A 27,525-nucleotide genomic window follows, 5' to 3' on the forward strand; every position below is an offset into this window, starting at 1 on the left:
CTCAAGTTGCACCAGTGGTTTAGGTTGGAAACGAGGAGACATTTCTCCTCAGAAATAGCCAGGCACTGGGACGGGTTGCCCAGGGAGGTGGTGGAGTCACCGTTCCTGGGGGTGTTCAGGGAAAGGCTGGACGTGGTGCTTGGGGACATGGTTAGTGGGTGATGGTGGTGCTTGGACCAGGTGATCTTGAAGGTTTTTTGTGACTGATTCTGTGGTTATGTGAACACGGGGCCACGCCAGCCCACCGGGGCAGCCCCACGAGCTCCCATTCCTCAGGAGGAAGCTGAGTGCCGGGCACAGAGCCACCTGCAGCAGCCCCAGCTCCCCTCAATGTCTCCCCGTGACCTTGCCGCTCGCCGCCGTGCCGTGGCTGGGGAGAGAGCCACACGGGCTCTCCTGCCCTTCAGCCTGGGCAGCGGGCGGCTCCCGCAGCGTGCCCTTCATCGCTGGGAGCCGCCGGGAAGGAGACAAAGGCGGCTCCGGCTCCGCGCGAGGGGCCGGGCGCTGAGGAGCCGTTGGGGCCGCCCGTTGGGGCCGCCTCGCGCTCCCCCCGCCCACCCCCGCTGCCGAGCCCTCAGACATCAAAGCGCGCAGCAGGCAGGAGGGGGGGAGGGCGGGACCGCGGACCTCGCGGCGGGCTGACGGGCGTGACCACCCACCAATCGCAGCGGCGGTGTCGGGAGACGGGCGTATCTTCTAGCCAATAACAGCAGCGCCCTCTCTCCCGCCCCGGCTCGCAGCCAATCGCCGCGCAGATAGCCGGCGGGGGGGCGTGACCCGCTGGCGGGGCGGGGAGGGGGTGTGCGGGGGGACGGAGCGCGGAGCATCTCTCGCGGGCGCCGCCGCCGCCGAGAGGCGCCGCTCCCGGCCCCGCTCCTCACGCTCGCCGCCGCCGCCCGGCCCTCGTCGTTCCGCGTCCCCCCCCCCCCGCACCCCGCCATGTCGTCCCCGTCGTCCGGGGAGCGGTACGAGGAGGAGGAGGAGGAGGACGGCGCCTACGAGAGCCAGGCCAAGCGGCTGAAGCCCAGCGCCGCCTCCGCCGCCGCCGCCGCCGCTGAGGAAGGGGAGATCGAGTACAGCGGAGCCGAGGAGGGCGAGAGCCGGCGGGACAAGGCCCCCCCGCCGCGGGGAGGCGGCTTCTCGGGCGGGGTGAGGAGATTGGGGGGGGGCGAGGGTCCCTCTGAGGGGAGAGGGATCCCTCTGAGGTGTGGGGGGCTCCCTGTGAGGGGGGGGGGCTCCTTGTGAGGGGCTGAGGGTCTTATTTTTGGGGCTGGGAATGCTGCTGACCCCCCCCCTCCCCAAAATATACACCCTCCTTTCCATAATAACCCCCCTCCCCTATCAAACAGCCCCTCCCCAAATCCCTCTCCCCCCTCATTTCCCCTCAGGGGGCTCCCTGCTGGATGCCCGCCGCCTTTTCCCCCCTATTAAATCTGTGGGGTTATAACGGGGAGGCTCCGCTTTTCCCCCCCCCCCCCTCCATGAGGCGCAGCCTGAGGGAAAGGAAGGGCCCTGAGCTCGCTGGGAGTCCGCCAGCCCGGCGCGATTTGGGCTCTTTTTTTTTTTTTTCTCCTTTTTTTTTTTTTTTTTTTTTTTTTGTAACAGTCCGAGGCTTGCCTCCGTGCCGTGGGCAGCTTGTTGTTGTTGTTGCCTTTTGGGATATTGCCATCGCAAGTTTTGTGCTCGCCCTGTTGCTGGGTGTAACTATAGAAACGGACGGCGGGGGAAGAAAGCGAGGCAGAGGGTTTGCTTCCAGCCTTCTGTTTTACCTTATTGTCTGGCAGCACACGGCAGCGAGCCTGATCGTAAGTGGCTGTCGCCTTTCTAAATCTGCTCGTTCCTCTGCTTTCTCCCCACCCCCGGCCACGAACACGGGAGATCACTGTACTTTTTTGCTACGTTCTTCGTGAATTTTTACCTAAGTATCAGGATGGTCCCTGATCCACCCGTTTGGGCTAACAGCGCTTTTGTGTGTACCCTGTGGTTTCTTACTTCGCTAATTGTCCAGATGCTGCTAAGAATTTCTTCTTCTTGATGGCACTTTCTGTTTCCTACTTGAGAAAGCAAAATCAAGGAAGCATTGGCTTAGTGGCAGACCTGGCAATTTAGAGTACTTCTGTCTCATGATTTGACAAAATGAACTTGCTCAACACCAGGGTAAATCAATGAGAGTCTCTTTGCTGTTGATCATCTCTCTGCAGGGTTAGTAGAAGAGTTCCCTGGTATGCTGCAGCAAAGTTGCACCATTCGAGAGAATAATCTAAAGTCTATGATTTCTTGTCACAGAGAATCAGCTCTGTTGCAGTGAAGCCTCAGCAATGTGCCCTGTCATAGAGGCTGCTAGGCTGCTTTGAAATTAGATCTTAGTATGAAAAAAAGTATGCTTGCTTAAATTATCTTGAAGTTCTGTCCTTTAGGAGAGCTGGACATCACAGGATGTTTCAAGTAGGATCAAGGTACTGCTGTTGCGTTTCTTCTTTTCTTCAGTATTTTACAAAATCAGCTAGTTCTTTCAGCTCTTCAGCTCCTCTTTCCGTCAGCTCTTCTTTCCTTCATTTTGGGGTCTTGCTTTGATCGTCTTCATCTTGATCTTAGTATCTCAGTTTATCCCAGTTAACGCACAGGACACACAGCCATGCCCCTTTAGGTTACACGAGTACAGACTATATACAGACTTTACATTTTGGATTTAAAGAACAGCAAGTGCTGAGTCTCATGAGCAAAGAAACAGAAGCAAGCATGTAGGAAGTCTAGAACATGAGGACTTCCAGGCAGTGTGTTGAGTCAGTTGCAGTGTGCCTGAAGGAAGTGTGTAGTTGCCGATTCTTGTTCTTCTAATGCTCTGTAATGGTTTGCTGGCAAAGCTGTATTGACAGCAGCAGTATTGGAGAGGCACCAGTTGTCTTGATGACAGAGATCGAACTAGGTTCTTAGGAGCAAGCTGTAACATCAAGGGGGTACGTGAAAAACGAACATCTGAGTGCTTTTATTAGTAGTTCTGTCTGGGGCTCATGAGAGGAAAAATGTCAGTATCTACTCATACTTAATTCGTGTGAATTTTAGCTTTTTCACTGATTTAAAAAAATGCAGGAAATTGATATATCTTTTTCCTAAGGCATATCATCTTCCTTTCTGACCCAGAGAAACATCCTTAGCGTGTGAAAATTATTTCTGGTTCAGGGCGAAGATGTAAGATGGCGGTATGTTGAGAAGGGGAAGAAGTGCAGGTAAGCTGGGTTGCTCAGAAGAGCAGAAAAAGAGTAAGTGAAGGTGAGGCAGGAAGAACTGTAGGGAGTGGGGAACTAGGAGGGAGGAAGGGGAAAATGGATGACGGGTAGAAAGAATGGTTAGAAGTCTGCCTCAGTGTGTATCTCCTAGAATACAGGCTGTTTCGTGGTAGAACCTGTCTAGTGTTCCCTTTGTCGGGCTACGTTTATTGTCATGGCATTTCCTTGTTCCTCTGTGATTGTTTCATCAGGTTGAGTAAGCCCTTCATGCCTCTAAGTTCTGTATTTTTGCAAATGGGTGCCCTGGAGAGCTGCTTTTGAAAGTGCTTAGAGGGCCTTTCAGCTCCATCCGCTCTCCATCCCTGAAATGTCTTTTCTTGATTAACGTTGCATTTATATAACCTCATTTTTCTCTAGTATCCACCTGCCTCACTGTCTCCGACATAACTATTCTTAAACACTTCTGCGAAGTAAAGAGGATTTAGTATCCTTGTTCTTGCATTTGGGGAAGTGTGGTATCTAAACATGCAAGAACAGGTTACTGCAAGGTTAGATAGGGATGTGAACTTGCAACGTTTCAGCTGCTCTGCTGAAACTTCCGATGTGCAATGCTCTCTCTCGCCTTGCAGTAATGGAAACCAACTCACCTCAAAAGTTGATTGCTTCATGCATGTCACAGGCAGTTGCAGTAACGGTAGCTAGATGGCAACGAGTTCAGATCCTGGCCTGTTTTGTGGTAACTTGCTCATGCATCCGTATATCTTAAATGAAATACATCCTAGAAATCTGTTATGGATCTATTTAAGTATAAATCGTCCTCCTTCCTTTGTCCTCTATCAAAAAAGTGCCTATTGCCTTCAGGCTAGTTGCTCTTCGTCTTCCAGCACTTCAGGTATTTATGACTGGTAATCATTGCCTGCTGATGCTCGACTTTTATTTTATTTTTGGGAAAGACGTATTTGGATTGTGCTGAACAGAGAGGAAAATAATGATTCAGAATTTGCAAAAAGGGGTCAGAGTGCAGGTACTGTGCTCTGTAGTGGTTGCAATCGCTGAAAGGACCCCATGGTAGGGAGTGCTAGGAAGAGCTATGTTTTAAACAAGAGAAATTAAATATCCCCAAACTCCACATCTAAACCAAAACTGAGATTGCCAGGTAGCCTTCTAGTACATGGATTGTGACTAGTCTTAACTGCTTTATCTTCCCTGCTTTTCCCGCTCTCCCCACCAAAAACCCCACCAACCAACCAAAAATCTAAAACCAACCATCCAAACAAGCAAGCAAACAAACAAAACCACCAGGATATACAAAACTGGTACGTTCTTCTCCTTCAACGAACCTTAACTTGCTTGATTCTTCTGAGACCCTGCCTTATTTCACCCTATACTGGGAATACCCTTGTCGCTGCAAAGCTACAGGAATTCCAGGTGGCATGGGGAGAGGTTTCTCCTGTACCTCTGCAGGGAAGAGACAGAAGTGCTGAAGTCGGGGAGGTGTGCTCAGCAGGGGTGGTATGACGATGCGAACGGCTTTAAGTAATGCCATCCTCAGGTAGTACAGCTGGTGGTGGAAGAGTGTGCAGGAAATAGTGCCTGTCTGCTCATGGGAGCCTTTCTTTCTCTGTCAGGCAAGCGAGACCCCATACAACTGGAACCCTGTATGATTTTCTTGTATTTTTTTTTTCCTTTTCTGAACAGCAAATAGTTTGTTAGCAAGAAACCACTGATATATTTTTAAAATGTTGCCTAAAAATATGTAGGTGAGTAAAGAAAGGAAGTTAAAATGCTACTGTTCTTCTTCGGAGCTGTTTCCGTTGCGGTCATATGTATGTGAAGTAACGAAGCACATGAATGTGATGAAGTTATGGCAGCACTTTCCTTCATGCCTCATCTCTGGAAGCTCGGTTTCAGCGTTAAGCATTTTTAAGCGGATGGCCTCTTTCTTCAGGTACCTTTTCTGGTCATCTTACTGGTCTGGAGCACTTAGAAAGGGAGTCTGTTGCCATTCTCCATTTAATAACTGCGTTGTCTGCCCAGCTAATGATTCTTCAAGAATTGTTATTGAGCTTTCAAAAGATCCCTTAGGCAATGTATATTTGGTGAGTGCAGCAGTAACGTTAGCTAATCTGTTCTCCTGGCTTTGGTGCAGGGCAAGCGTCACGTTGGAGTTCAGCACGGGGTTTCTGTGCCATTGTGGGAGATGGAGTTGCTGAAAGCCCCCTTTGTAAGCAGACAAATACCGGTGTTGGTTAATCTGTAGGTGAGCAGGTGCTTTGATGTAACCTTTGTGTGCTACAGTTGGCACAGAGATACAGTTTTCAAGATACCATGGCTGTGAGATCATGGTCAAAATCCTGTATTTTTCACCTATGGGAAGAAAGGTGGCCATCAGCCGGATGATTTGTGTACGTTCTGACCTTGGCTGTGAAGACACTTCACGCTGACAGACATATTTGCTTTTTCATGTGGTCTCGTGGTTTGATTTCTCCTTTTAGAGGAAATCAGGGAGTGTTCTAGATTTGCTCGATACTGCAGCTTGGTAGCTACAAAACTCGTTTGACAATAACACGTATGTCTGCCCTTCGTGAATACTTTTTTGTGCTCAAACATATGCCCGTGGCACGTGTTGGTGTCGTTCAGCAATGTGCTCTGTGAGCACTAGTTTGTGGCTTCCTGGTTTAGGAAAGACTTGTGCTCGGTTCTCGTGCTGCTGCTTATTGCTTCTGGTTAGAAGCTATCTTGAGTAAAGCTGAGGCCTTCTGCTTTGGCCAATTGCACCTTTACTGGTTTTATCTGTGTTTCTGAAACGAGACAGTGATATTTATAGAGAAATGATATGTAGACAAGCTCTTAATTTCATGGCAAATTACTGAGATTTCACTGTTGTTTTTTTACTTCATGCTTCTCATGCTTCTCTGTGTTACTACAATAGCAGCAGTGTTATGACTTATTCTTGCTAAATATCCTACTAAAGCATGCACTGTGTATGACGTTAGGGGAGAAAACACTTGGATTTCAAAGCCAAATTTCTGTCTTAACTATAAAAGGAAGCAGAATTTGTATTTGCTGATGGTTCTGAGATCAGTTCCAGCTGAAGCAGAGTGGGTACCTGTACACGTGCATGTAACTCAGGTGTAATGGATTCACAGATACAGGTATAAAAGTATTTCTACTAATATTAGGAAGCTTTTTATCTTGAGTAGGCAGATCTAAATGACTGCTAATAAATACAAAGGAAAATGCATGACAAAGACACATGAACTAGAGCAGAAGATGAGCTGGGAAGGACGGAGACAACTTTCCATCAGGAAGTGTTCTTTGAAAAGCTTGACTTTATGGGGGTGCTAATTAACTAAGGTAACTGCTTTAGTCAGTCTTTGTTTTGGTGCGGAAACCAGTGCTTATAGTTACCAACTGATAGATAGAGAAATATTTTCACGTGAGGTTTCTTGAAGACATTAAAAGAAGAAGCAAAGGGGGGGAAAAAGTGCAGTGTCAACCAGGATCTTGATACAGTAATAACTATGCAGGGCAATGAATAATTGATTTAATAACTTCTAAATAAAGCAAAGCTGCCTGCTAGCTTAACATCTTAGAGTACTAGACTTTGCAGGAAAAACGGGTAATTAGTGTTTTCTCTTGAAGGTTTCCGTAGGTGCTTCTTTCAGCTTAGAAAAGCGTGTGTGGGTAAAGAAGAGAGAAGCTGAAAATAAAAATAACTGTTCTTTCTGCAATAATCTCAGTACCTGCAGTTCAAAGAGTTACGTTTTTATGACTAACTTGAACGCTGTCGCCGGTAATAGACCTCAGCTGGTTAATTTGGGATATGTGGTATCTTAGGTAAATATCAGCAGTCGTGTTTTCCCACAGTTGTCACAGCTCTTATTTAAAGAAATGTGTTGCTACTTGAAATGCTTTCGTAGCGCAGATGACTAGAATGTGAATTAAGCTTAAAAATCGTGCACCAGGTTGTTCTGACAAAGTCCCAAATCCTGGCTTACAGCTCACAAATTCTTGATTGAAAGAAAAGAATACATGATTGCTTTGGGAGAACCGCGTGTGGAACACAGGAGTTAAGTGCACGGGACTCAGTTTGTAGTTACCTGGGGCGTGTTGTTGCCTTGACTCCAGTACAAAAAGATAGGGAAGTGAGGAATGTCTGTAGCAGTAGTGGCAATCATTGTGGTTACCTAATTACCGGAGCTGAAAACTCCTTTGGGCTGCAGATGGGAATCTCTCTAGTTCCAGAAGATGCTATAATTCCTCCTAAAAATAGCGAAAAAATCAGCAAGACTTGCTTCTTAGGTCAAATGCATCGATGCTGTTGCTAAATTTCGGTACAAGAACTTGACACCGCCTTTACCTGTGTTAAATCCGAGTGTTGCTAAGTACTGTGTAGTTCATGCAGTCTTTATTATGTCTAATCCTTTTTTTATTGGCTAACATGATTTCATTCTTTTTTTCCCCCCTTGGTTTAGAACAAATAAGGTGCGTTTCAGCCCTCCTTTAGGCTTCCCGTGGAAAGATGAGCTGATGGCAGGCCAAATTTGGTCACACAGAACTGAATGTGAAGCTGTTTCAGCACTAGCTCTGAGAAATGTTTGTAGTGGGGTTCTGTGTGCTGATGTGCAACGGCTGCAAGTATTGATGATAATCAGACTTGCAATGAAAAGAAGAAAAGTGCCCATATGTGTCAAAGTTGAGAGCCTTTTAAAAGCATGTATGAAGAGCATTCAGAATTGGAAAGGAGTTCTGGTTCAAATTCTATTTCAGGTATAGGACTGAGCTGGCATTTTCATGCTTTGTGGGGTACAGCTCTGCATATAGTAGGAAAATAATCAATTTTGATTCAGTTTCCTGTTGGCCCTTATTTGTTCTTGCTTTATTGTTTTTCCCTCTCAGGAAGCAAGACTCCTCTCAAACAAACATTGGCATAAACAAACAGGAAATGTGTCAGAAATGTTTTCTGTTGTGCGTTTCCAAATATCTTTTTCTGTTTTGGAGAAAGGGGGTGAAAGACCTTCAATTCAATCGAGTTTTAGTATATTTGTTTCATATTAGAAAAATCTTGCCTGTTAATTAAATCTGCAAATAACTTTATTTTGAGTAGGCTTCAGCAACTAAACTTCGCAGTCCATTTGAAAAGAGGAGTAGAATTGTTTAAAGTATGATTGGATTGCATATTTAGATGCCTACTTCTGGACCCAGCATTGTGTATGCCAAATAGTTTTAGTTAATGATAACAGTGTTCCTCGTTCTGTATTGAATTTTAAATGTCGCTGTTCTGTTGTTGCTAGGATGCAGGGGGAAGTCATCACAAAGTCTCTGTTTCTCCTGTCGTCCATGTCCGAGGGCTGTGTGAATCCGTTGTGGAAGCAGATCTTGTGGAAGCTCTTGAAAAGTTTGGAACCATATGGTAGGTCGAACAGTGTCAAGTCATGTCCCTGGACGGGTTGAAAGAATGACTTAAAAATCACTTAGACCTCTTTAAATACCTTACAACGGCCTCTTTGAATCCAGAACCTAGTTGGTAGGAAAACGTAACAATTTTTTAGCTGCATAAAGATTCTCTTTTTCCACACAAAAGTCTGGTTAAGCATACAATGCATGTTCTAGCATCTGCTGTCAGACCTCAGGAGCACAGCTAATCCTAGCCTGACGTATGAGCTGTAACAGAACTGCAGAATAGCAGGAGAGTGGCTGTCTTGACATAAATGGATATACCAGGGATAAGGATGTGCCACAAAGCAGATGAGGTGTTTTTTTTCCACAGGCTTTGTATGGGAGGTGTGCTTATGATAGTCCCTTCAGTGTCCAAAGGTTACATACCCTAAACATTCTTCATCCGTGAGCAAAACAATAAAGGTGAATTGGTAGAGACAGCTTATCCCGAGTGCTTCATTCTGGAAGCATGCGTTTCTTTTCAATTCAGTGCTCGTAATGAAGTTATATAACATTTTGTAAACGGTACAGTGGTATTTTTTGCTGCCTAAATATTTAAATAACTGAATTACACTTCTATCAATATCTTGAAATAAATTAATAAAATGAGCACAAGCTTTTTAAGGAATACAGATAGGTGTGCTTTAGGCTGAGAAGTTTATTGTTCCAAAAACTAAACCTGCTGAGGCCTCTTGGGTTTGTCAGTATATTAATTTGGTTAACTGTTGGTTAACTGTTTGGTTCTGTTTATTTCTTCTAAGGTAGTTTTGTGTCAGAAAAAGTGTATTTTTAATCTCATAGTAACAAAGGTGTTTAGTTTCATGTACCAGCTTTGAATGCTTTTTGTAATTTGCATTTGCTTTGATCCCTTATGTTATAAATGTCTTTAACAAAATTAAAAAAAGACAAGGTAGTTCTAGTAAATGATTACTTAATCATCGTATCGGTTGAACATTCATTTGTATTTAATGTTTTCAGGAAAACTACTGCTCGTTACTTATTTTTCTAACGGATGCATTTCTTAGTTTTATGTGAGTGCTATAGAACTGTGTGACCTGGTTCGTGAAAGGGAGACCTTGCTTCCTTTTTTGTCCTAGTTTAGACTTCTTCAGAAAAACGAAATTACCTATGACACTTACTGGATTTCAGAGTAAGTGTATGAGAGAATTTACCATAATGTTTCTCTTACCAGCTACGTCATGATGATGCCATTTAAGCGCCAGGCTCTGGTGGAGTTTGAAAACATAGAAAGTGCCAAGAAATGCGTAACGTTTGCAGCAGATGAACCTGTATACATTGCTGGACAGCAGGCCTTTTTCAACTATTCAACAAGTAAGAGGATTACTCGGCCAGGGAACACGGATGACCCATCTGGTGGAAATAAAGTTCTCCTGCTGTCCATTCAGAATCCTCTCTACCCAATTACAGTGGTACGTTGTTATTATTATTATTTTAATAGTAAAAGGCTGTTGAGGAACAACCTGTTACATTATTTCCACTATGTCCTATTTGTTAAAATTCTACACTGTCAAGCTGAGTCAGGAATTATAGTCGCCTACCAAATGTTTACATCATCTTCATATAAGTAACATGCAGATTCTGGGGGAAAAAAGTGGTTTTTTTTTGTTTGTTTTTTTTTGTTTGTTTTTGTTTTTTTGACGATTCAGTCCTGTTGTACAGATATTTTGCAATACATTTAAAGACTCCAGTGGTCAAGATTTTGAAATGTTTAAGTTGCTTCATACTTCAGAAGTATTTCCAAATGTGTTGCCATAACATCAGGAACGTTGTTTAGCTTTTAGGCCCTGAGGCGGGTATGTTTAAACAGCGAGTTGTTTTTCCAGTAAGGAAGGTTATTCTACTGCAGCTATTCATTCTTAGGTATTTTTCTGTGGAAAATTGAAACCTTCATCTGTTGATGATCAACTACAGTTTGGTAGAATCTTCCTCACTTTTTTTTGGAGGGTTGATACGTTTTACTTCTCAGTTACTGTAGTCGTGGTATATATACAGTTGCATCCTAATTTATTGTCATCTGTTTATGGCAGAATTAGTTGAGTTTTAGTGATACAGAAACTTTTTGCTAGTATTTAATGATACATATTTTCTCACGCACTGAATGTTTGCTTATCTTTTTCATAGCAATTTACAATCTCTGTTGAATTGCATAGGAATGCTTCAAGGGAAAAAACAAGTCTGCTTAAAGCAGACTTGTTACACTGTGATATATGTATGATATAGGCATAAGTTACTTGTTTTTAGAGAAATGTATAGACATAGGACAGTAGGGATCAATTGAAGTGCTTGGGTTGTGTGGAGCCATGTAACTTAATATAAGTGTTCTATCAATGGCGCATAAAGCAGAATTTATTAGCAGATTGAAACTTAGCATTCCTGGAACTACATAATTATAAACAAACAGTTCCATATCATGCTTTTTGCTTTGTTTTGTTGTGAACATAGATAAGTTTTTGGCCTTTGATTCATTAGCACGTGGTGAATTTTCTTTTTTCCATCAGTTTTATTTGTAGAAGAGCATGACAAGGTATGAGTTGCATTTTCATGAGGGTCTAAAAATACACCTGCTTTGAGCTGTGTGAACAAATCCATTGAGTAAATTGAATTACTCTTTGCACATGACTGTAAAACAGATTTTGGAAACTGTTTCATTCATGCATTTTAAACTTGGTTTGTAAAAGCAGCTGAACTCAAAGTAGATGCTTGACTAAACCGTGGAAGCGGAAACATCAGACTTGGCTAGGGGAGTTTCATGGAAATTCTGAGCATGAAGCCTCTAGCCCAGCAGCTCCTTACAAAGAAAAACAAACAACAAAAAAGGCCACTTTATTTTTCTTCCTGACTGTCCAGAGTATATGAATGAGCACTAAAAGCAGACAGATTTCCAAAATTGATTGCAAGCACTAGAGCTTGCACTAGTCTGCACGGACAGTGCAGACTAGTTGAATCATAGCCACTGGGAAGAGCAATTTTGGAGAATCGCAGAGTGGTTTGCGTTGGAAGGCACCTTAAAGACTGTCCAGTTTCACCCCCCTGCCATGGGCAGGGACACCTCCCACCAGCCCAGGTTGCCCAAAGCCCCATCCAGCCTGGCCTTGAGCACCTCCAGGGATGGGGCATCCACAGCTTCTCTGGGCAGCCTGTGCCAGTGCCTCACCACCCTGTGAGTGAAGAATTTCTTCCTAATGTCTGATCTACACCTACCCTTTTTTAGTTTAAAATGATTCCCCCTTGTCCTATCCCTGCACTCCCTGGCAGGGTCCAGCTTCCCAGCTTCCTTGTAGACCCCGTTAAGGTACTGGAAGGCCGTTATAAGGTCTCCCTGGAGCCTTCTCTTCTGCAGGCTGAACAACCCCAGCTCCCTCAGCCTGTCTTCACAGGAGGGGTGCTCCAGCCCAGCTGGAGGTAGGTGCTCCAGTTACTTCAGGATGCCTCAGGCAAAGTGGCAAAGTCTGTATTATTGGAGAGGAAAGGGGGAAAAAAAAAAGCCAAACACCCCCTTTTTCTTCTAAATTATTCTCTCCTAAGTGTGAACTCTTCTACAGGTTTCTGTAGATGATTCTATGATACAGTTAGAAGATGCAGATGAAATATTGTGACCAGTTTTAAGTGGCAAGTCTAAATAATGACAACAAACTGCTCAATAGTTCTTAAGAGCTTCTCTTTCAAAACAACATACGTTGTTTGCAGAGAAATTAGTCTGCTCAAGGGCATCTTGTGGAAGAAGCTAAATTGTTCTCCAATTTTGCTGCTGTTTATTCCAGCCACTATAATTATGACTTGCTTCTTTTCTAGCAGATTTATTTTATTATTTTTATTTTTAGAGGCGTGTGGCAGGGAAGGAAAGAAAGGCAGGTTAACTGTATTTAACTCCTAATTGCTTCTCACCCCTTGTTGGATGGAGGGGAGGGTGTGTTTTGAGAATGTTTGTGCCCAAGAGGTGCCATATAGAGCTCTTTGAAGTTCTGTTTCCTAATTTATTTCCACGTGTGCAGACCTTTGTCAAGGATTTGTGTTTAAGAACAGGCAAACTTGTCTGTTCAAACAGACCTCAAAGTGACCTATGCCTCTGCAGTCTTTACGAGTGTGTTCAGCTCTACCTCTGTTCTTGCCTCTTAGGTTTAGAGGGTGAGTAAGAACTTCTGTACGTGCATGAGGAAAATGTGGTATGCCTTCGTAGTTGGAACATTTTAAATTTAACTATCGACTTCTTTTGAGATTAAGTTGCTATAAGATTAAGATGCTCTAGTGCGTAGGTAATGTGGGCGTTAAATCTTTATTTGAAATATGATCACACATTTCTCTATCTTGTGAATTACTTGGTTGATTTGATAATCTGAAGTATCTGAATTAACAGATTAAAAAAAAAAAAACAAACACCTGTCTATGTGCCTGCTGGTTAACCACACAAATGGTGTTTTGAGTACAGCTTAAATTTTGAAAGAACTTTTTTTTAATTAACTCTGAAGGAATCTTTTGAAAGGTGAATTCTGAAAGAAAGGCATATGCCATAAAATTACTTTCTTCTGGAGCTTGGAAGTCTTTGGGACTCTTTTCTTCCAAACAAGAAGAGATGGAGTGCAGCTGTTTGTGCTATTGAGTGTGCCTACAAAATAAAAAAGTTTCCTAAGTTTTACTTTTATGGGTTAGAGCTTTTAGAATCCCTTCTAAAAATGTCTGTCAATTGTCTTAAAAACCTGAGGTTGACAAACTCTTTTACTTGCTTCATTTAGCTGTGTAAAACAGTCACTAGAGACTAGAGTGTCTGGTGCAAGGCCCCTAAACATGGACAGATTTATTATTATTTTTTTAATGTGGCAACACATCCATATATTAAGGCTTGTGGTATTTTTGTATGAGCCAGGAGTTATGCCACTGCAACTGTAGCCAGCAATAAGACACCCTTTTTTCTGTTTTTTTTCTACGTGTATGTCTTTTAAGAAATTCAGCATGCTCCCCTGCCCTTTGCTTCCCAATTGCTATCTTATTCTGCAGAAGCTAATAAATGTTACACCTACTTCCTTCTCGCTCTTGTTTCCCAAATAAGCCTGGGGATGTACACTACATTCTTGGAATGAATATGATTTAGATATATAGAAAGGAAGGGAAAAACGGATCGTAGTAGAGTGATTCACTGAGATGTCAGTGCCTTCACCTGCTAGGGTTAACTACAAAACTGGCTGTCTAGTCAGCCTTCAGTGCCCTCAAGTCTTTAAACGTGATCTAACAGGTCTGTTGTTTCAAGAAACCATGGTTCCAAGGTTCTTAGCTTCTCAAGGCCTGTTCTTCAGATTTCTGAGTGTGGGTGTATAATCACGATTAAAAAGATGCATTTTTCGTGGCCAAATTCATGCCTCAGTCTAGTTTCTGGTACCATTATGTCTGAATTGTGTGTAATGGACAGTTTGAGGTACCGTGCATCAGATCAAGTCAGGCTTATGAGGTGTTAGGAGTAAGGCAAGTTTCTGTCCTTAGTGTTTGGTTCCCCTGCTGTACTGAGAATGGACTCAAATTTTATTGGTTCCTTTTAATATAGAGAAACGCTTGTGAACGCATTGCTCTAACAGTGAGTTTGTATGAATCCGGTGCTCTCTCCCAGAACTTTTCTCTGCCTGAAGTGGAGAAGCAGAGCAACTACTTAGTGTCTTTTAATTTAGGTGAATAGGGTTGAAATTCTCATTTAGATAAGCTTCCTAAGGTTGTACTGTGAACTTCCCTACGTGACTTTTCTGAAGGTGAACAAGAACAATTAAAACCCAACAGCAGCAAAACCAAAATCTCAGCTGCGGGGGTTTTGAGAAATGAACTGTGCTGTAACTACAATGCCATCTTATCTCTGTTTGCTTTGGTGAAACTACTACAGTGAGGCTACAGCGCGTGATTCAAAGGCAGCACCAGCTTGGAACATAGATGCAGTTATTGCATTTTAGCACTCTTAATTTAAGATACTTGTTGTTAAACTAATACTTGTATGAGTACATCTTGTGTAAGTTTTTTCCTGTTTTTGAGTTTTTGCTGCCTGTGTAACACCATCCTATAAAAATGCTAATTGTAGAACTATAAATTGTATAGGGAAAATTGTAAATGAAAAGTTAAAAAGCCTTTTCTTTGCTTTTTGTCACTTACATGCTAAAACAAGAAAATGTTCTGTGAACATAAATTGTTTGAAATTTAGCTCTAACTGGAAGTTTTTTCTTCTTTCTTAGGATGTCTTGTATACTGTGTGCAACCCTGTTGGGAAAGTTCAGCGCATTGTGATATTCAAGAGGAATGGAATACAAGCTATGGTTGAATATCCTTTTTGGAGTGTGATTTTTTTTTTTTTTTCTTGTAGGTTCTCTACTGCATATGGGGCTTTAACATGAGAATCACAGAAAAATACAATGTAATTTTGAGACAAATATTTAGTTTGTACCCAAGACATTTTAATTTCTGATGTGTATAAGACAAAGCGTCACTCATGTAATCATCATAGGAAAATGATTTGTCAACAGTGGTCTTGATAACCATGTTTATAGGTGACCTTAAGGTAATAACTGTTCACATGAAATATGCCGTGGATTTAACAACTCATTAGGCAGAAAAGTTTCATGTCTTCTAGCTGTATGGATTCTCAACAAATGGGTAAGGGATTCTTCAAACTTCTGAAATAGTTCTAATATAGACTGCTGGTCTTACTGTTTTGACTTCAATGAAGCACGAGACCAGCTTAGGCCTTCTTAACCAGTTTATCGTGTGTTGGGAAAATTCCCTGCTCTGTTTTCTTACTGTTTACTGTATTTGTGGAATTAAGTTGTACATCGGATGAATGCTCAGACTTGTTAATGTGTTATTGTGGTTTGCAGAGTACAAAGTCTGATATGATTAAGCCTTAGTTTATAAAACTCTAAGACTTATTCCTAGAGATTGATCGCCGTCCATTTCTGTAGCTGCTATTTGGAGAAAATTGTACAGGAATCTCAGGTATTGTTCTGTGATTTCAGGTACTACCCGTGTGGCAGGCTTCATTGGTGCTCATTTTAGTGCTTCAGTAGTGATCATTTCTCTAACATGTCACTGATCTAACTAGTGGCTGCGCTGATGATTTGTCAGGCAAAAAGAATTGCCCTGAATTTCATAAAAGCAAATGAATTGCTGTTTATCTGTGTAGAAGGCTTAAGCCGTGCATCTTAGCAGGATCTTTGACTTCCTATGGTAGTGTGGTAAGTTTGTGGCAAGCAGCGTTGTTTGGGTTAGGTGGCTTGCTGTATTGTTGGGGGATTATTCTGTGAAAGATTAGGGAAGTTGTGGGGAGGATACTGCACGTGTTCTGAAAGTACCGTATTTCTGCCCTTTAAATGAAATTCTGCAACATACCTTTTAAACAAACAAAAAAAAAAAACAACACCAAAAACAACAGCAATTATTAAAAAAAAAAAAAAAAAAAAAAAAAAAGAAGAAGAAAGAAAACCAACCTTGCAAATGTATGCGAAGTATAGGTAGCAGTATAGATACACAGTTGAAGGGGCGATGCTTCAAGACAAGACTTGCCTGAAAGGTTCCAAAATTTACTCAAATTTCAGTGATAATTGCAGTACTCTTCACTTCTGCAGATGTGGTCCTACAATTCTAGTCAGCACACAACTTCCTAGAGGCTTGAGAAGCTTAACTTTTCTCACTCAAACCTTTGGCAAACTTGAGCTAGTTAAAGTAAATAAATAAATTCCACTGCAAGCTTAGGTCACAGTGGAAGAAGTTGGGCTGAATGAATTTGGTAAAAACAAAAGGGACATGGCATTGAAACAGAATACTTACGAGATTTTAAGTAACTATATCAAGTGATGGCACAAAATGGTCTGCTGCAGGGTTCAGGACTTCTGGTGCAGTATGTTGCTGAATATGTATGAGATCATGGATTTCCGTGAGGCAAGGCGCACGTGCAAATTTCTGATAGTAATAGAACTAATCTTGGGGTATGCAGAGGATATGAAATAACCTGCTTGTGGGAGCCTTGAGCAGTGGATTTAAAGCAATCTGCTTATTGTGTTGTTGATTGCAAGATGTCTTCTGGTTCATTCAGAGCATCCCTTTTAGTTCTGTGATTGTTTTCTTTGGCGAACAAGCTAAAAAGGGTGTACTCAATTCTTTTCACTGTAAAGGAACTGCTGACTTCATTAGACTCCCTACCCACATGTCTCTAGCTGCTGCTAGCTGTGAGAAGGGATGCATTGTCTTAAGTCACGCCTTCTCACCCACAAATTCCCACCTCTTTCCCAGTGATGCAGCTTGATTTTTCCCTTTTGGTTGTGGTACAAATAGTCTCTTGCTGGTAGCGTTTATCTCCTCTGACTAAACTTACTAAATCCACCAGAGTATCCTTTTCAAAATAACATAAACTCAGAGCATCAACAAAATTTACATTTGTAAAGAGTTTAGAGTTCTTGTATGGTCATAGCGAACTATCTGAAGGCTACAGAAATAAATCTATTTCAGAAGAAAGGGACGTGGATGAGACACCTTGGGAAAAAATCCTTAACATGATGTGCATGTTTGAATCAGTGTTTTGTGCCCAGAAGGCAAAGGCAGCACTCAATGGAGCAGATATCTATGCAGGATGCTGTACACTAAAAATTGAATATGCAAGGGTAATGCTTGGACCTTCTCTCTTACTTTTGCTAGCGAAATATTTATACTCCAGACTTAACCTTTTTCACTTTTACTTTATTTGAACAGCCAACTCGACTTAATGTCATTAGAAACGACAACGATAGTTGGGACTACACTAAACCGTATCTGGGCCGACGAGGTAGGTTTCCGTACGTTATCGCGGTAGATGTATGGCTATACTAATGACAATCCTTTATACGTGGTCAGGCTGTATCGCAATAGTCATTTCAAAGCGAGCCAGTGCTGCTGAAGGCTGTGTTCACAAGCCAACCTGTAACCCAGGAAATTAACCCTGAGCCCTAGTGCCCCCTACTGCCGTGTGCTTGAGCCACTTAGTTCAACAAGGAGCCCACACCTGCAAGCACCTTCGCAGTTCTCAAGGACTTGCATTTCTCCAAGCAGCTCTCTCTCTTTGGAGGAGAGGAAACCTGGTACAGACTATTCCTTACAAACTACAAACTTGCACACTGCTTCTCCTGCGAAAGGACTCTTTTTTTTTCCCCTATGTTGGACGAGGCATTAAGAAGGATAGAGGACTTCAGCAGGCTGACTCTACACTTCATCATGCACCACATCGGCATCAGCAAAACCAAACCAAAACAAAAAATCAAACCCTCTGAAAAACCTCAGACTTGCAATTCACCTTGTCTGCATACTGCATGCACCACCACCACAAGTTTTAAAAGGAGGACACTTTTCAGTACTTCAGATTTGCATGGGATGAATAACATGATAGACTGTACCCACTCTGTTCAAGCTTGTATGTATGATGGTCTTATTACCCTTAAAATTAAAACTGAAAAATTGAGAACCTCCAAAACTAAGAACCTCTCTTGTTGATATCATTGACATTGTAATCTTATTACTTGCTGTATATGAGAGTTGCATTCAGTCTTAAGAGTGTCAATATTGTCTAGTAGCAGGGAAGTTTAGTCCTGACCCGTAGATAGTTGGAACTGAGCAGTGCAATATCAGATAGGTCCCCTCAGTTATATTTAAATATTAAAACAGGGAGATTCATAATTGATACAGGCATACTGTCTCTTGAGTACTCAGCTGTAAAAACTACCGAAGCTTGACTCATGTCAGTGGGAATTATGACTATATATGTAAAGACAAACTGCTGTGTAGCCTGACTCCTGTAAAGCATTTATTTAAAAATAATCTGTAAATACTGAGTGCAGTGTTGAGTAACTTATGTACAATAATGTGTGCAATGTGAAGTTAGAAAAGTGAAGACAATGTGTCCAAGATAGAGTATCTACCTATCAAAGGCTATATGAGAGCCTGGGCTTTAGCTGTCTCAAGTGACATGCGCTTTCAAAGTAATTCTGCTGAGACGCTGGGCTTGAAAAACTGTTGTACGACTCAAAACATAGGGCTTGAATTTTCAGAATGAAGTTCTTGTAAAAAGTTAACAAGGGAGCTACAGTATTGGTTGCAGCTTGTATATTATGACTATTTGTATGAGGGTGCAATTTTTTTCTCAAATTTCAAAAATCAACTTGGAAGAAACTCAAGGACAAGAAAAAATCATGAGGGATTGGATATGAAAATCTGAAGGATTAATATGACCCTCGTATCTTCTGATCATGGCGGTGTTTGGAGGGTGACCTGTAATATGGTGCATGTAATTGCATTATGTAATTGGCCTGCAGATATGGCTGTATGAACTAAGTGTTCCCCAAGGGGGAAAAAAAAAAAAACAACAAAAAAAAAACAACAGTGGAAAATGAAAAACTTGAGAGGTATAGCTTGCTCTTTCTCAAGAACTCTTACTCTACTCTTTTGTTTTCCTTTTTTTGTTACTCTGAATGCCATTCTCTGTTTGGTGTATATCACTACTGCACATATGTGAAAAATGATTATATTTGTATTACGTAGCATGATTTTCATTTAGTGCGGCCCACATCCATTTGTCTGGAAAATGAGAATGTAAACTGTTGAATGAACACACTGAAAAGAGAGCAGGTGTCTAGAGCAATTACGTCCGTGAAGTAATCCAGGACTTGTTTTGATTGAGTTCTGGTATGTGTGCTTCAACTTGCTCTTGCAGCAGCGTTGTTTAGGTTTTGAACTTAATCTGACCCAAGCTGTAGTGGTCTGACTTCACCAAACAAGATTTTAGTCCAGAGGAATTCCATTCTGAGGACAGGCATGCTAATGCATCCTTTCAGAATTTCATTCTGCTCCCCCTGTGCTTTTCCCCTGTCCCTCATGCCCCCCGTGTTGTGTTCCCCTCCACCCCAAAAAAAAACAACCAAGCAAAAAAAAAGGACACAGAGGAAATGTGTTTTCTTAATGATATTTTTTTTAAAGAACTCTTTTCTCTATGGTAACAAATTACTTACTTCCCCTGAGTATTGCTGTGCTTAAAAAAGCTTCTTAACAAGTGCCTGGGGCTCTGAGCCCATACTGCATTAGACTGAACCAAAAAAAATCCACCTGTCCTTTAGTATTCTACTGGCTTTTAGCCAGAGAGTTCAAACTGTAGTTTGGAACATTTCTTTTGGTGGTAATAACAGGGTACTCAGCAACTCAGGGACATGATTTAAAAAACAAAATAAAAATAAAAATTGTAAATCCTGAATGAAAAGAATCTTTATTTTAAACACAGATCAGTTCTTATGTTCCATTGCCTGTTTGCACAAATATTTCTACTGGCGCAATGAAGTTAGTTCAAGGAAGGAACAAGCCTGGGGAAACGAGAGGGTAGTGGACTGCTCCACCACCAGGAGGAAATATTTGTCAACCTATGAACTCCTGGAATTCTTCCTTTAGAAACTACGGTCCTTCACTTATTACTGTGTACACTTTCAAAGGATTTAGCTTCCACAGACTGGAATGATAAATTTGATTTTCTGAAAGATGTTTACTACATACAGTTTAAATTCTAAAAATATTTAATATGACTGCCCAATTCTTTTCCAGAGCTAAGAGCGATAGAGCTATGACTAGAAAAATGAATGGAAAAACATAACTTGACCAAAATAATCCTTGCTCTGTATGGGCAAAGGCACTCAGCACTGTTCTGTATTCAATCTTTATTGCCAAAGTAAATGTCTGATTTGGAACCTGTTCTCAAAATCCTGAGCAGAAAGGGCACATTTTCATCTCCCACTGTTGTGTTGTCTATCATGAATATTTTTTGTTCTTTAAGGGAAGTAACTCCAGCTGCATTGGGCTGGGATTGTCATTTTCAGCAGTCACCCTTAAATTTCCGTGGAACTATCTTAAGCTGAAAAATATCTTGCCCCATGCTTTCCACAAAGAAGTCTGGAAATATATTTTTCTGTGCCATGGAGCATGTATCTGGTTAGAAAATACAGCTTTGACTGCAATGCACTGCTTTCCTCCAGTAATGTAGACCCCTTGCTTAACTTTATGACATAGAGAACTGGGTTTTCTTAAAGGATTGACCGTTGGTTAAGCGCATTATTCAGTAATGTTTCTCTTCAGTTGACCTGTGATGTGCTGCTGATAATGCAATAATGTACAATCCTTTCAGCACGCCCATAAGTCAGTAGGTGTTCTGTAAATATAAATGTACACGTATGTAATGCTCTCTGTTTACTGATTATGAAACCATGTAATACAGGTTGTTGTTGGCTTATGCTGAAACTTCTTGAAAGAAGCCCACTTTGAAAATGTGTTGCTGTTGAAGCTAATATTATGATTCAGGTACTGTCTTTCAAAAGTACTGCATTTCAAATTTGTTTTAAGAGACACATAGGTAAATCCTGCTGTATGGTGTTATCTATACTAATGTGTGATGTCTGTTTAGGAAAACTATTGGGTATTTCCTTAGTCTTTAAATGTCTGCATCTCCTCATTGGCTACTGCCCCCAATCAGCTTAAGTGGAATTTGTTATGCAAATGACAGTCTTTTAATTTCGGTGTCCCAGGGCTATACCTTGTGGTTTTAGATGTATAATGAATGAGAAATTGCTTAAAATTAAGAAGGACTCAAATTACATTTTTGCTTCTTAACTAGAAGCTTTGTCTCTTAACTGGAGACATCATGTGCATACTTGTCCATAGTAAACTGTTTCCTTTCCCTTCCCGTATGTTAGACAGAGGGAAGGGCCGCCAGAGGCAAGCTATTTTGGGAGAGCACCCATCGTCATTTAGACATGATGGTTATGGTAAGTAACACAGCATGACAGGTGGTTTTGATTTCTGTACATGTTATGTGGAATTCCAAATATTCAATCAGTGCATAACTGTGGACCTCTACAGCGTGAGTAGTTCCCTATTGTTCTGTGCATGTGGTGCTGTCAGTCTGTAGTCTAAAAATGCTAGTGATGGACTCAAATCTGTAGAGTCTTCATTGCCATAACTCTTCCTTCCATGGAGAGTGTCCGGCTCTACAAATACGTTCATTTGAAGAATGTTTTCTCTCAGTTGCCATCACTCTAGCAATGATTGGAAAGTAACATCACCACTGGGAAAGCTGTTTTTTTTCTAGAAAATGGCAGCATAGCTTCATCAATGGTTTCATGCAACCAAAAGCTCTATGATATCTTTGTGTGCAAAGAAGTGACTTGTTCTGAAAAGGTATAGCCATGTGACTACTTAGGAATGATATGTTGGAGTTAGTTCTATAAAGTGATGCAGTTATTACCGGTGCTATCTGAAGTAAAGATCTGCCATTATTTTCATGGTTTGGATCAAGACCTAAAGGTTGAGAAACTAATGTCTGGGTTTAGATATGACTATTCCAATTATTTACTGTCAGGTGCAATGTGATTTGTCTTGCATCTTTCTTTTGAAATGTATTATTTCACCATGTACATTGACCTTCTATCTACTGTTTCCAAAGGCTCCTCAAATCACCAGCATTTGAGTTGGGCCTTGTGTTCAGTGGCCTTCTTTTTTCATTCTTCTGATGCACGCTTCCACCTTAAGTAACGTGGCTTTCTACTCCTGTACTGCTTTCTCCTCCTCATTACTGCTTTTTGCTAATGGGGAAAAAAAGGCAAAAGTCCCTTCTATACTCAGCTTATGTGAATTTCATAATATTTATTGTCTCAGAAGAACAGGGATCCCCTACTCTGTCTGATACTGATGTTTCCTGTAAACAAGAAAAATATTGCATGCTAGCAACATCTCTTCATTTAAAAAGAAGTGGTACCTGTCACTTTACCAGTAGTGGAAAATAAATCATCTTTGTTTTGTATTATTACTAATAATGAAAACTGATAATCTTGAAGGAATATATCCCGTAATTCAAGCTATCATTAAAATAATTACTGAAATAGCATTTTTTTCCATTTGTGTATAAAAACAATACCATGAAATGGCTCCTCCCTTGTTATCTGGTGATATAAGAATAGACATAGAATATTAAGGGAGATAGAAGAGGTCTCTTTTTTATTTTAAATTGGAAAAAACATCAATGGAAACCATGATAAACCTTTTTTTCACCCTGCTCATTTTAATTATGCATTATGTATATGGGATTTAATGCATGATTAAGTAGTGGGACTTGTTTCTAACCATCTGATAACATGGTGTTTCATCTCCTTAGGGTCACATGGTCCCTTGTTGCCATTACCAAGCCGCTACCGAATGGGATCTCGAGACACTCCAGAACTCGTTGCTTATCCATTGCCCCAGGCATCCTCCTCATACATGCATGGTGGAAATCCTTCTGGGTCAGTTGTCATGGTTAGTGGATTGCATCAGCTAAAGATGAACTGTTCAAGGGTCTTCAACCTGTTCTGCTTGTACGGAAACATTGAGAAGGTAAGGCATAATTTGGTAGAAGCTTTGAAGCTACTGCAGTGGATTTAGTTATTTTGGAGAAAGCCTGGCTGGGACGGTCTAAAAATATTCCCTGACAGTGTGTGAAATTCTTAATTGGGGCTGTTCATCGCAATGTCACTTTTTTTTTTTTCCTTATTTATTTTAGGTGAAATTTATGAAGACTATTCCAGGCACAGCACTGGTTGAAATGGGTGATGAGTACGCTGTAGAAAGAGCTGTCACACATCTCAACAATGTCAAGTTATTTGGAAAGAGACTTAATGTCTGGTAAATATGTTTTGTAAGATTAATGGTCTGAGAGTGGGCAGACGTATTGAGGTTGCAAAGACAGGGTATCCTGTTGTTCTTTTATCATTGTTAGAGTTATGATTTCCAATTTACAACTATTATTTTACTCCAATATATTGTTGTGAATTTGACAGCTGTCAAATTCAGTGCAAACTCATACTAATGACATATATAGGTGCTAATGGATTGGTTGTTAATAAGCTGTATTGACTAATGTGTCTTATCCACCCTTTCTACAGTTATTAAGGAAGGTATCAAATCCAACTTTTCTTGTTCTTCTATTTCAAATTGTTGTAAAGAAATGTCAGGTCTGTTCTGGCTAGATCAATAATCTGTGTGCGAAGTATGCAAGTCTTGATTGTTTAAAAATCTTTTACTCTATATTCTTAAATCCCAGTGTTTCCAAGCAGCATTCAGTAGTTCCAAGCCAGATATTTGAACTGGAGGATGGCACGAGTAGTTACAAAGATTTTGCAATGAGTAAGAATAATCGTTTCACCAGTGCTGGCCAAGCATCTAAAAACATCATCCAACCACCCTCTTGTGTGCTGCATTATTATAATGTTCCCTTGTGCGTAACTGAAGAAACATTTGTGAAGGTAGGCAGTTGCAATGACTGTGACAAATAGTGCTTGGGGGCCTTATCCTAGCTTTATGGCGTGCTACTTTTAAAATGAAATAACTGGGATAGTTTGGGGATAGCAACTGGGAGATAATTAGTTCTTAAAATAGCTTTGTAGCCTCTCTCTATAGAAGCCACTACATTTTTACTATTCTGGCCTTACTCTCTTTTTAAAGTGAAAAATGAGATCTTGGAAATAATCTTTTTGTGGAGGTTGAGAAAAAGACTTGTTAAAGAAAGCCAAACATAGTGAAAATTAAGACTGCAGTCCATAAAGGTTTACTGACTCCCTGAGATGATTATTCTAATGACTACTAAGATGTTTCAGAATGGAGAAGAGCTTGCATAAGGAACAGTTTGTACAGTTGCATCCTAAATAAACACTGGATGCTTAAGATATATTATACTGGGCCTCTGAAGTGGAGTCAGTGGTAATTATTTTTCAGTTCAGTGATTTTTATTTTTTTTGTGTGCCTCAGGCTTCATCTTGAAATTTAAATCTGGTTCACAAGTGATATGCTTGTATGTACAACTTCTGAGCTACTGTATTGAAGTGGAAATGTCAAAAACAACTTGTTTTTTAAATGTATATTTGAGGTGATAGTGACACCTATATTCTAAAAACTCTGCCTATAAAATGTTTGGGAAAACATGGGTACAGAAGCCTTGCTTTGCAGACTATAGTATGGTATTCTAAAGAGTTACTAATCTAAACAAGATTCTTAAATATTCATTTGCCATAAGGTCTTGGAAGCTCTCATAAAGAGACAGTGTTTTCCTTTCTGTGTATCTTCCAGGAACTTAGATTTTTGCTAATGTATTTATGTGCATTTTTGCTGGGGTTTTACATCTTACTTTATTTTTGTGACAGCTATGTGAGGATCATGAAGTTCTCAGCTTTATTAAATACAAAGTGTTTGATCCAAAACGTAAGTAAACTTGGACCCGTTCAAGGGGTTAAGTTCCAGCTCTGATGAGAGCATGCACTGTAAGGAAGAGGTTATTGATCCCCCCTCCTCTGTTTTGTTTCTTATTTTGACAGCCTCTGCCAAAACACTCTCTGGTCTGTTGGAATGGGAATGTAAGACAGATGCAGTTGAAGCTCTCACTGTACTTAATCACTACCAGATAAGAGTCCCAAGTAAGTCAGTTTTACTGATATTACTGCTATCACTTTTTTTCTTTCATGTTGTTATTGTCTTTGTACAAAGTAAAGCTTTAGCAGCTCAATCTGCAGCTAGAAATGGCATTATTTTCATTACATGCTTAGTGTGTGTGTGAACGTGTGTGTGTATATATATATATCACAGTATACAAATATACCTGGTACAGTGTATCTAGTCCTTTGTAGTTTAGGTTCTGTCTAAATGACACTAATTTTTCCTAGCTTTTGAGTCAACCTGTAGAACTCCAAACATGTTCTGCAACTTTGAAGTTCCAGAAAGTTGTAGGGGGGGAAAAAAAAAAAAAGCAATTTGTGACACAAAAATGAGGGCAGAAAAACTATTGCTTAAAATCCACTGTCATCAAAATTAAACCCAACATATACTGTCTTACCAAAGCTCTTTTGTATCCTTCTCAATAAGTGCAGAGAAATTTGCAATACCTTTGGGTAGAAGATTATTGGAAGTTGCACAGCTTGCTGCTGTGAGTTCAGTGCTCCTGTAGTGGGTTCTCTTTCAAATCGGAAACTTGGAGGCCAAACTAAATAAGAAGGAGGCCAAACTAGTAAGAATGGAGAGGGAGTTCATCTGCTAATTAAATGCACAGTGGGAAAGATCTGCATTGGACAATTAAGACAGTTTATAGAAGTAAATGGAATTATTCCAGGAGTTCACCAACATAACTTTGAATCCAGCTTGGTGCCTAACATTTTAAGCTACCTTCTCCAAGCTGTTAAGAATTTGTTTCTGCCTGGCAAGTTTCACTAGCTTAAATCTTTCCTATCTCCCCCACCTTTGTGCACCTTCTCAATAATGGACTAAAATTATTTCAGGGGCAAGAATTTTCGTTAAGGTACTCCTGATAACATACTGTTCACAACTTCACATCTCTCAGTTTGGGGTCAAGTTAGACAACAGAAGAATTTACTCTTTCAACATTAAAAAAAAATAAATAAAAAGCAAACCCTGATGTGTAATCACATACAGCTATTGCTGGAAAACACAGTATTTTAAAATAAGGACAGTTTGTTAAGGCTTGCTGTAATAAGGTTGGCTGATGCATCTTCCTTGACCTGAGAGTACCAACCGTGTGCTGGCTGTGGGACTTGGCAGCCTTTCCAAGTAAAGGGAGATTATCTTATGCTTGGCTTTCTGGGAAGTCCTGGGTGTCCTAATTTTTTTTTTTTTTTTTTTTTTCCCATCAGACATGCATAAATACTGTCCAGTGTCACTCTGTCTCTGATAGAAATTCTAAATCCTGACTTTGTGAAATATTTATGCAATTTGCCTTTGAAACTGTCTGTTGAACACTACTCTTGTAAACAGCTCAGATGGGAAGGCAGACAGCAATAATGGCGAAGTCTTTCTTGTGTATAGTACGATATTTGGAATTCTGTCTGCATTCCCTGTGATCAGGCCCATCACTTTGCTTTTATGTCTAAAAAATGCTGGTAAACTATAAAGAACACCTACTTAGAGGTCATCTGGTGTCTGCTGGCTGTTGAGGGTTTGGGGGGAAGCATTACATCCACAGAAGTGGTAAAATTGTCAGATTATGCAAGGTGATTTCCTTGATCAGCAGGAGAGCCATGCACAGGGCACTTTACTGAGCATGTTCCATGTTGTTTCCTGACAGATGGCTCTAACCCTTATACCTTGAAGCTTTGCTTCTCTACTTCATCGCATTTATAGAGAAGAGGACTGCATGTTAAGAGCTACATTCACCTTGATTTGCAAGTTTGAAACTACACTTCGTTCACAAAGCTCTAAAGTGGTTGCTCTAATGTTGCCTTGTTTCAACTTAATTCTAATATCTTTTATCTTGTTTTATAATAAATGGATGTTCCTTCATAAAATACTAAACAGATTTTTTTTTTCTTTTTGCCTCTAAGAAATACGTGTTGTAAGCTTACTACAAAGTCTCTCTTTTGTTAGTGTAGTATCTTCAGATCTCTAAGGAAGCACCAGTAGTGTAAACAAGGCAGCGTACCATTCAGACCTTAAAATGTCCATTGTTTTCTTCCAAAATTGAAATATATTTGCGTTTTTGAGGATGTTTAAAGATTAGCAAGTATTTTTCCATTTGTAGTCTTAATTGGCAAATAGAACTGTTACATTGGAATTTTAAATGTAGAACTTGTTTTTCAGTATGTTAAGTGGTGAAGTATGTTGCAATTCTAAAAAGCTTGTATTTATAAAGCGCTTTAATCAGGTTAATGTTGCACATACTGAATTTTTAGCAGTGTAGGCTTACTTGATTTATAGTTCAGACAAAGCTAACATAGCAAATTATTAATTGTACATGTGTATGGTGTGAATTCATACTTATTTATAGTGTTTTTTTTTTTTT

The 27,525-nt window shown here is 40.6% G+C and overlaps 1 protein-coding gene across 1 annotated transcript; it reads left to right on the forward strand.

The window, feature by feature from the left end:
• Positions 1 to 815: 815 nt before the first annotated feature.
• HNRNPLL (heterogeneous nuclear ribonucleoprotein L like) lies at positions 816 to 27,525 on the forward strand. Its single transcript, XM_084283905.1, has 13 exons — positions 816 to 1,149; positions 8,525 to 8,643; positions 9,862 to 10,099; positions 14,894 to 14,979; positions 17,215 to 17,311; positions 17,400 to 17,472; positions 21,407 to 21,478; positions 22,864 to 23,081; positions 23,248 to 23,369; positions 23,788 to 23,989; positions 24,884 to 24,941; positions 25,055 to 25,153; positions 26,812 to 27,525. Exons 1-13 carry the CDS (start codon positions 940 to 942, stop codon positions 26,865 to 26,867), a joined length of 1,650 nt encoding a protein of 549 aa, XP_084140031.1. The 5' UTR covers positions 816 to 939; the 3' UTR covers positions 26,868 to 27,525.

This window comes from Netta rufina, assembly GCF_964035555.1.
Source record: "Netta rufina genome assembly, chromosome: 3".
Lineage (NCBI taxonomy): Eukaryota > Metazoa > Chordata > Aves > Anseriformes > Anatidae > Netta > Netta rufina.